A 10,813-nucleotide genomic window follows, 5' to 3' on the forward strand; every position below is an offset into this window, starting at 1 on the left:
CGTTCCGGCGCTTGCAGTTACCACCAGTAACCACAGGTGTCGCTAAAACAAGGACCACTAAGCAGGAATAAATTCCAAATTTTGATTCCTAGCACAGTCCATGTTCATGAAACAACAGTGTAGACACCAATAATTAGTCTAACAAAGGATTCCACTGAAGGTCTACACTGAAACTAATCTGAAATTAGTAAGTTTTACATGTTAAACTGTCCATGAGAGGAAGGCGAGGCAAGGTTTTAAGGGCTTAAACAGTTAATTGCAAGAAAATCAGTTTGTGGAATGATGTCTAGTGTGATCCAGAGATGTAAGCATTTCACTTGCCATCTCCTGAATACTTGTGATCTTTTATGACCTTGTTTACTCAAAGTGGATTATCTAAACAGCTTTACACAGGCTCATCTCGTGTAAATAATGAAAGCAAGAAGTGGACTATTGTCCTTGCTGAGCCAGACCTGTCACTGGATGGGGAAGAGTAAGTGATCTCGCTCCAGTGTCAGAGCTGTTTGTCCTCGAGATCAATTGAATAAACATTTGTCTTCAGCTCCCCGATGCCCTTGGCGTTCTCTTGCTCAGGCGTCCTTTTTTTTTCTTTCTTGCATGTATGCATAGGTGGGGGAGGCGTAAACACATATTAGCACACTCCCCCGACCTGTAGCATCACAGGATTTATGGTCTGAGTGAGAAAGGAAGAAAAAAAGGCATCAAATTCAGCATCTGCATTTAAACGTACAACAGTGGAAACAGGCGTAATAACCTATAGTGATAACCAGACTGTCTCTCTGTATCGCTCACCTTCAAACACACAGTCACCTTGATCTCTTCCTGTCGGCTGTGCTACCTTTGCCTGACATATGAGCAAAAATGTGCAAATGCAAATGTTGGCAATTCAATAAGTAAACAGCTTGATGTTTGAGGTAATTCCCAGTCCCATAGTTGGTTTACTTACTGTTTTTCCTTTTGTGTCAAATTAAGGAGAAAGTGGCAAAAATGTTATATTTATGAAACTGCACATCATGTACAATTTAGTGCTGGCTATCTCCTCTCCACTGCTGCGTGCCAAAAATGTTGCTGTGAGCGAAATAAGCAGCATTAAGGATAATCACACACAACATATAGAGGTACTATTTAGAGGATTCTCTAGAGAGAATATTGTACATGATGCTCTGGTGAGGTGTGAAAGCAGTTATGTAAAGTAACCTTGCAACTGTTGCCATGGATCTTGGAGGACTGTTATTATTTTTTGTCAAACGAAATGGTCCCTGTTCTTCAACCCAACTTATTGCTTTCTATTCTGCTGTCTCTCTCCCCACCCACCCTTCTCTTTTACTGTCTCTCTGCAGCTGAGATGTGATAATTGATGCTCCTCCTATGTGAAAATTTCTGAGTCATCCTCATCCCTAGAGCCCCACACCCTTGGAAGTCAAAGTCTTATATTCCCAGGACCCCAGGCTCTTACCTTTATCCTTGAATCCATCACTCAAAGCCTCTTTTAAATGTATTTCTGTAACTTTTATTAGTAAAAGCAGTTCTTTGAAACATGTCATTTGAACCCTTGACTCATTAATATTTCCCATCATCACTGTACCCTGGATTAGAGAAACCCATAACCCTTTAGGAAATTAGACCACTTTGCTCTCAGCAGTCATGGCCTTGGATCAGTTGCCCTTCCTCCCAAATTCCCCTAACAATTCCATCCCTGAGCCCTTCTGGTACGACATCCAAGGGAATGACTCCGACCTGGGCTTCAACATTTCTCAAGACAAGGAGCATCACCAGGACAAGACCAGCTCAGTGGTCATTACCTTCATCTACTTCATGGTATGCGCTGTGGGATTGTGTGGTAACACCCTGGTCATCTATGTTATTCTACGTTACGCCAAAATGAAGACGGTGACCAACATTTACATCCTCAACCTGGCAGTGGCAGATGTTCTGTGCATGATGAGCCTGCCATTCATCGCCCTGCAGCTGGCGCTGGTGCACTGGCCCTTCGGAGAGGCTCTGTGCCGAATGATCTTGAGCGTAGGTGGGTGAAAAGCATATGGTTAATGGTTCACAGTGGAAACTCGGCAAACATTTTGATGCTGTTTGAACAACCATTTGAGATGTCAAATCTCGGTTGAAAAATGTGATTAAAAACTGTTTTAAATAACTGAAGTCGTGCCAACACGTAGTTGGTGCTCAGTCACATCCGACCTGGTGTTAAAGTGTTCCATTTGCTAAAGAAAGGTAATGAAATAGATACAATGTGATGCGTTTACATGATTTCTTGTTTCTAGTCTGTACTATAAGCAAAAACTGGTTGTGTTCGTTTTTTTCATCGGTTCTCACAGGAGCATACATGTATTTTTTAATCAAGTGTTACTGAGTCTAAACTCAACTTCTACCTTTCTCCACTCCTCTGCTCTTTCTTATTCTTTACACCATCCCAGACTCTCTCAATCAGTTCACCAGCATCTTCTGTCTCATGGTAATGAGCATCGATCGATACCTGGCTGTGGTTCACCCTATTAAGTCTACAAAATGGCGGAAACCCCGTGTAGCAAAGCTAATTAACCTCACAGTATGGGGTGTGTCGTTGTTAGTCATCCTGCCAACTCTGATCTTCAGTGGACTGAACAAGGTTCCAGTGTGTGGCATTGTGTGGCCGGAGCCTCAGGATGTCTACTACACGGCCTTCATATTCTACACCTTCTTCATTGGGTTCTTCCTGCCGCTGGCAGTTATATGTATGTGCTACCTGCTCATTATAGTCAAGGTAAGAGTCCACAACTGCACGCTCTAAATTACACAACAAAAATCCAACAAGATTTGGTTACATTGCAGATTCAACATTTTGGTGGTCCACTTCAATTAGTTTGAAATGTTAGCTCAGAAATCAACAACACTGCCACTGTCTCATGAAAAAAAGCTAATAACAGTCTCCTTTTCTTTTTTAACTAAATAGATTTTTTTGCTTCAACTAATATGCAGTACATACATAAAGGAAAAGAACATTAATCCAGATCCTTTGATCCTATGCTTGCACTTATGACACTATGCATACTAAATACTTCTTTGTGATTGAAGTAATTTCCACATGATTTGCATTTGGGAAATCTGGTTCTTTTCCCAGCTACAGCATTTTGGGAATATTTACAGTCTTTTGAAGATACATATTACTAAATCACTTTATCATGCATAAACATCAAATAATGCCACAACACATAAAGTGTTGAAACCTGAAAATGTTCACTGGTAGTTAGCAAGATATTTAGCACTGAACTCGCTATTTTCAGTTACAGTGCAGCCTTTTGCTAGTGGCTGAAAATTGATTAGTAGTGTCTTCCTTTCTGTTTCGTTGCCAAGATGGCAGCCATTGTGCATACCGAGTGTGCACTTTTATTAGTACATTCCAGAGTCCTCAATCGTCAGAATCAATTAAGCTAGGCGGCTAACATGTAACATGTAAATATGTTAATAATGTCTGTTTAAACACTTTTCTGTCATTAGTTTAATGTTGGCTTGCAATAAAACGTGTCCGTAGACACAATTTTATCAACCCATAGATCACTGTTGTTTTTACAACAGGGTAATAGGACTTTGATTTTGGCTAGCTAGTCCTGAAAGGCTACCTAGCCCAGCTAGGAAAAAACCCGATAATACTAGGATGTTTCTATGGAAACACTGTACTTTTTTATTTGGGAACTTTTAAGCCACTGACAGCCATTCCTTTTGCCAGGTGAAGTCATCCGGATTGCGTGTGGGCTCCACAAAGCGTAAGCGTTCAGAGCGCAAGGTGACCCGGATGGTGTCCATCGTGGTGGCGGTGTTCGTCCTCTGCTGGCTGCCTTTCTACATTTTCAATGTCACCTCTGTCACCGGCTCAATCAAGCCCACCTCTGCTGTGAAGAGCACATTCGACTTCGTGGTGGTGCTCGGCTACGCTAACAGCTGCGCCAACCCCATCTTGTACGCCTTCCTGTCAGACAACTTCAAGAAGAGTTTTCAGAATGTTCTGTGCTTGAAAAAGGTGGCAGGCCTGGATGAGGTAGAGCGCAGCGACAGCAGGGCAGACAGGAGCAAGATGATTAACGAAGCTTCGATTATTAATGCCAACCTGTACACTCACAATCCTACCCTGCTCAATGGCGAACTGCAGACCAGCATTTAAAGGAGTGCCAGTAACAGACTGACAGGCTGCCAGTGTACTGTGGTAACCCCAAGTTAAAACACAAATGAGAAAACGGATGATGTAAGAACTGCTCGTGGACACTGATGCATGAGCAAAGTCGAATTGAAAAATAAACAATTTCTTAATCTTTTTAAAGGTCAGAGGAAGTGCACTGACTCGAGCTCAAAACTCTTGTTAATCGGGTTAATGAAGCAACTTGAGCTTATTAACCCTAAGGCGGAGCAAGAATATGTATTTTACTCAAGTACTTTTCAGAGATAAGTGACATGAAACATTTATAAGAATGCTATTTGTGCTTGCCAGCTTCAAGCTTTTATGGAGTTGCCCGAAATGATCTTGAGGAGGCAGGATGTGAAAGTGGAGCGTGGTGGAAAGGACGAAGAAATATTTTGGATAGTACTCCAATGGCAGAGAGAAGTCTGAGGGGACCGAGTGCCATCCTTGCTCTAGTTGACTGATTTTTTTCTCTTTTTTAAAATGTGTATGTGTGTGTGTGTTAGCTAAAAAACTTTAGGCAACGATTTCTCCGGATGTGGAAGTACCATGGAGAGAAGTAGGCAAAACATTTGATTGAAAATAGCCAACTCTGTAATTCCCCAGAGCCTCGAAGATAAGAATCTGAGTCTACAACCTGAAGGTTCATGCTCATATTTTATTCATATCAGGTGATTAGTCTGGTCTTACATGATCAGCGGGGCAACGAAACGGCAAAGCCGACAAACAAAGGATGTTATTTTCTCTCCATTCTAGCTGGTATCAAGATGGAAGAAGCTACAGATCTGCAAACCTCTGAATATTACATCCTGGATTATTGATTTAGTGAAAGAATGGGAAACTGTGTCTGTCTCTAACCTTGTTCCCTTACAACAGTTTGACTTTGTGCATAGGAAAAAGGCTTTCTCTCAACCTCTTGGGAAACTTCACAAATGTGGATGTGTTGAAATCAAAAACAATTTTAAAGGAAAAAACTGCTATTACATTGTGTATTGCTGAGTTTGTAAAGTCCCATCAAAAGTATTTTTACCGTATCCTGATCTTTACATTACTTTGTGCCGTTGTAAAGAGCCCCCATAAGTGTAAAGTGCTGTGTTTTGGCAATGTAAGAGTTCCCAATTTAATGTCGTAACACTCTGCTCAGACTCACATTTGGTTCAGCCAGCGTGTGCCTGCAAAGATGCCGAAATTTCACAGAAGGCGGACAAATGTGTCATGTAACCGAACAGGGAAGGAGAGAGAGATGGATGGATAAGGAGACGCAGAGACATGAAAAAAGAACTAAAGCTTGTGGATGCAGTGTATGCGCTGAGAACACAACACACATGAGGACAATGCTTTGAAGACTGAAGTGTGCTGTGTTAGCATGACTGACAGGAAGAGATCAAGGTGACAACTTGAAAAATAATGCATTATTTCTTCAAAGACACAGTGTTTCCAGAGCCGGGATGTATTTCTTCATAAATAAATGTAAGGATAGCTCAAACATGCAGTTTATACAGTGTATTACATTTAAAAAGTCATTTGTCGTGGACTTGTTTGCTAAATGGTAATAAGAAACACGACCACGAGAGGTAGTATAGTCTAGTAACAATTGATGCATTTGCACTTCCGTAAAGTCCTTTTTTAAGGAATATTAAATGGAGTGCTTTTGTTGATTTCCTGTGTGATGGATGTCCATATTAAACATGTAGTTTGAAATAATGAGGCTTGTGTATGTACAGGTAACATCTAAGATCCAAACATTTGGTCTTCATGATCAGTTTTTTCTAGAATCGGCTCTCTAGGATGTCAGTGAGACGGAATATTCCTAAAATTATCATCTCAGGCTTATAGCTCTTGCTGTGAGCACGAAGCTCCGCCTTTTCAGACCTTCTGCTTGCGAGGGGCAGCCAATCAGAAGAAAACTGGCACTAGAGCTTGTTTCAGACAGAGGGTGAAATGAGGTGCTGCATCAATGCTCAGTATGGTATAATTTTGAGCTTTGACTGCGCAAAGCTACTCTAGTAAACCCCAAGAATAATTCATGACATGGAGCTGGAAATTAGCATAATAGCCCCTCTTTTAAAATCAAGGACACTGCTGCTGGGAACATGTCACACATTTCCGGACACATTCAAGTTTTATGTCCAAATGAACAGTTCAGCAAAGTTTAGATATATGAAAATATCAGGTCAAAACAAATTTAAAACCAACATGTAGTTGGTCTTCACAGTCGCTAGAGTTTGTTGTTGCGGTATATGGCAAACAGCATTACGATCAAAATATTTTGAATAGTATTTCACTATCTCTCAATTGCATTTAATGCATTGAATTAAGAGCGGAAATAATAAGTAGACAGCTATAGCTCAAATTTGCGACCAAGTCTATTATTACTGGACATTTATATATATTTAGATCTATATTTTGAGACTCTAGGTTGCTTGCAGGGTGGTTCAAGCCTCGGCAGTGTTGGTCTGTCAGTTCACTATTTTGCTAAATTGATCAGACCTCTTTGATGAATTAAGATGTTTTGGCGATCCCTTAACATTCCATCAATTGCCATCGTCAGGTCTGTCATTTACACTATTTGATAATGTGGTTTAAAATCCAATTACCTGCAAAACTAATGGAAAGAAGTTATTGGTTCAGCAGGTTTAAACGCCTGTATACATATTTAGATACTCTGTGTTCCAGAACATACAGAGCTGAATAGAGAGCATGGTATAAGGGAAACATGACTTTTCTGTCCAGAATAAGGCCCAAAATAAAATAGTGAGTTTTGAAAAGTGCCAATTCCATTCATAGTCTTCATCAGGATTTTGACCATGACCTACATAATACTGAATCAGTCAAAAGTAGATGTCCAAAATTTAAACAGCAATGCCTCTGATTAGTTAAAGTTGGTGTTGTAATGGAAATGTTCAAACCCACTAACACTTAATCAGCATGAAACGTAAGAAACCCTAACCCCAAACACACACAACACAAATTACAAAATGTATTCAAAAAGACTACAGTAATGTCAAGGATTAAATTCAGGAAGTTTGGAAGATATTTGCTGAGGAATGTAGTAGTTCCTTCACCATTCAAAGTATTTATGTAAACAGATTTTCATGTTACAGTTCACCTGGTAGCTGCTCAGCTTGGGTCAAGGCTTCAAACATTTAATATGAAGGTTTTTTGGAGAAATTCCCTTCTGGAACTAGAGCCCTTGGAAAAGTAGGCGCTCATTGATGCTGACATCCTGACAATTATATTATACAGATATTTAGCGAGTGTGTTAACCTTTTAACATTGTGTTTAGCATGTTAGCATGCTAGCTTTCCTTGAATTTGCAACTCAGTCAGAAACATTAGCAAGCTAACATGTTAGCAAGGAGTAAAAATGTTCAATAAATATCTGCATAATAAACTGCTATCAATGTAAAGATGTTAGCATGCTAAAGTCAGGGCTTAGATTAAGTAAAGCCATGGAGCCACAAGGGCTACAGGATATGTTTAGCCTCTTTGATTTGGAAGTCCTCTTATATATCAGATAGTGTTTATATCGTCCATCATTACTAATTTTAACTTACCTACAGCAACTGGCTAGCAAAAACATGACCAATATAGATATAATTTATTCTGTATGAGCAAAATGGGCTTCAGCAAAAAGATCTTCACAATAGCCTGAATTTAGAAACCCTTACCACGTCCACAGAAGACATCCCGTTCTGTTCTAGCTATCATGATTTTACTCACATCCACTTCCACAAGACACCTTCACAACACCTGGTTCCCAGACTATTTGTCAAAGCCTCTACAGCAACAACAAGATTGCTGGGTACACGCTCCACTGTCAGATTGAGTTGGTTCCAGTATATCAGTCAGGCCGGAAGCTCGCAATCAATGCAATCAAAAGAGATGAGGTAGAAGAGGCTACTCCTAATAATATTAATGTGAGGCTCTGCACACACAGAGAGGCAAGTCCCAGTTTGTAGCAGGCAACACACCCAGTAATTTGTCGTGACATTCTGTCTGTGTTGTCACTGCTGCAGGTAGTATTTCCAGCAAGGTCAGTCGCACCTTCAGTAACAGGTCAGAACAGGATTACAAAGATACCCGATGAATCATGTTTATGGAAGTTTGTAGGCATGCTGTGATTTAATGTGCTTTAGCCCTGTTTCATACTCTGTCACACAGACATCCTTGTACCATAGTCTGAAAAATACATGAAATGACGATGGCGACCGGACTGTGTATGTAACAGCAATCAAAGAGTGAACAGTAAACAGGAACCGTAATGAAACATGCAGTATATTTTAGTATGTTTTCCTTTTTCTGCTTTACTAAATAACATGTGCACCGCGGTGAAAAGACTCATTTCAGATCCTCACCCACTGCAGTTAAGGTATTTAGCGTCTTCAAGCCTGCAGTGTGAGAACTGATCTCCCATCATCCAGAGTTAATTACTTGAACTCTCTGTGTTTTTCTGTCTGTTTCTTTCTCAGTCTTTCAGTCACATTCACGGCTGGTGGAGTGAAATGTGAGCTGACGCACTTTTTACACCCACCTAAAGTGAACGACGAAATGTACTGAACCATACTGAAGAAAACACACAAAACACCGTTTCCACTGGCTACTCGGACACGCTAAATGTACTTACGGGACCATCGTGGTGTTTAATAGATGTTGATGAAGATAGTTTGTGCCAAAGCCAGTGTAAATGTAGTGCTCAAAGGAGAGCCGGGGGAATGAGACGCTGTTTGTAGTAGCTGCTTTCTTTGTCATTTTGTGAAGTCAAGACCTGGAATTAGGTCATTTTATTCACAAAAAAATTAAAAAATGAATAAATAAATTAGCAGGTATCTTGGTTAGTTACTTGCTGGGTACAATTCAGCACCTAATGTGAAAAGGGCAATCGTCTGCCTTTCAAGGCCGGTGCCCATCACTGTATAGTGTACAGACGAGAGGCGGGAGACCTCTGGCTTCTTGTATGCCGTTTCTTTCCTTGGAAACATTCGTTAATTTGCGAAGGGCTAATAGTGCATTCCTGAGGATGCACCTTTCGTTATAAACATTCAGTATGTATCTTCTGTTTGTTCCTGCATGGGGATGGTGGCTTAATATTCCACTTTGCATCACAGTACCAACCAAAACCAGTGTTACACACTTTACTAGGTGATGCTTTTTTCGTTTTTGGTAATACACAGAAAGAAAATGCATAAACATGCACCCTAGTCTCATAATAGGCCATACTTTTCTGTCATTTTAGGTTAAAATCAGGAGATTCTGGGTGAATATCACACTATAATCCTGACTACACCAACTAGTAATAAACTGCTTGATACCGGCCATGTGCAGACGTGATTATGTACATTTCTGTGCTGTTACTTTTATTGATGTGCCTTGAACCCAATCATGTAAAGACATCAGTGTACAAGAAAACTTCATTCTCACCCTTACTCCCCAGACACCAACCAACCAAAGGCCTTTGTACTCTAGATGTTGGTAACTAAAACATAACAGAGATGTAGAGTGTGTTACTTTTACTGCTATCTCCCCAGCGTACAAAGCTTCTGTTTGTGTGCTTTAATGTCAAAAGCTGATGTTTATTTGTGACTCTGTTGTTGCATACTGTAGAATATAACGTGATCAATGATTGTAATGGACAGGTCAGTGTCCTTGTCTCTGCAATTAAAATGCGGGCCATGGTTAAACTGGTGTGTTTGTGAGTTACTGAATGCACGTTTGGCTGTGAGTATGTGTTAGTGTGGACTACTGCCTAGCTATTAAGTTCCTGGAAATGCAACTTGAAGGGCCTTCCACTGGAATGCATAACTTGGAGGGACTCCAAGTTTTCCCTTGATCTTTGAACACATCACGCAGAATACACAGTGTTACAGACGATACTCGGTGGAACTTGGTGAACGCCAACAACCCTCAAGAGGCTGTGGAGGAACTCCCAAACACAAAACCACTTAGCTCTCACATTTTTGTTCAGTTACAGCTTGACTCCTTCAGAGAAAACAGAGAGAGACGACACGTGAGGTTATTTATCTCACACAATTCAAATGAATTAAAAGGGATATGTCAGGGGGAGTAGCAGCTACCCCAGAGCAACCTAAGCCTCCCTAATATCAGGCATGACATTCCTGTTGTCTGGGGGGATGTCTGATTCCAACCGTATTGAGATTTCCATAATCATTTACTCAGCATTTACTGTAAGTGCTGTTATAAACTGTAAAACATGAGCTGTATTTCTAAAAAGATAAACATTTAAAGCACTAAACCATTGATTTGAGAATAAAAAATGCATTTGTGATATAACATTTAAGCATTGATTTTAGTGCATTTCAGAGATAGTGTTTTGATATGTATTTGTCTGACTAGGTATTACATTTATGATTCCTCTTTTATGTTTTTGAACTTTGTGTTTGTGCAAATAAGCACTACCAGGATCTCCGTAACATGTTAAGCTAATTAGCGTCCTCATATCTTCTCGCTGCTTCTTTCAGGAGCCACAGCTGATTACCTGCATCCATCTCACCCCATCCTTAGCGTCGTCTTCTGCGATAGTAGTCATGGCAAATAAGGCTTCCTAAATGTTAATGTCGCAATGTGAGCTTAAAATTGACAGATAACCATGACTTGCAAGGGCTGGGTCATGTGACAGATGACGGCA

The 10,813-nt window shown here is 40.4% G+C and overlaps 1 protein-coding gene across 2 annotated transcripts in view; it reads left to right on the plus strand.

Annotated features, from left to right (window-relative positions):
• The window catches only part of LOC102199974 (somatostatin receptor type 2-like), an 11,723-nt gene extending 1,889 nt beyond the window's left edge, over positions 1-9,834 (plus strand). For both annotated transcript variants that reach the window (XM_005721851.1, XM_005721852.1), the window contains exons 2-4: positions 1,341-2,026; positions 2,433-2,758; positions 3,722-9,834. In XM_005721851.1, coding sequence (XP_005721908.1) covers positions 1,645-2,026; positions 2,433-2,758; positions 3,722-4,153 — 1,140 coding nt within the window. In that variant the 5' untranslated portion in view covers positions 1,341-1,644 and the 3' untranslated portion in view covers positions 4,154-9,834. The remainder of the gene's footprint in view (positions 1-1,340; positions 2,027-2,432; positions 2,759-3,721) is intronic.
• Positions 9,835-10,813: the final 979 nt, after the last annotated feature.

Source organism: Pundamilia nyererei, unplaced genomic scaffold (assembly GCF_000239375.1).
Source record: "Pundamilia nyererei isolate P.nyererei 1_Seehausen unplaced genomic scaffold, PunNye1.0 scaffold00005, whole genome shotgun sequence".
NCBI classification, from domain to species: Eukaryota; Metazoa; Chordata; class Actinopteri; order Cichliformes; family Cichlidae; genus Pundamilia; species Pundamilia nyererei.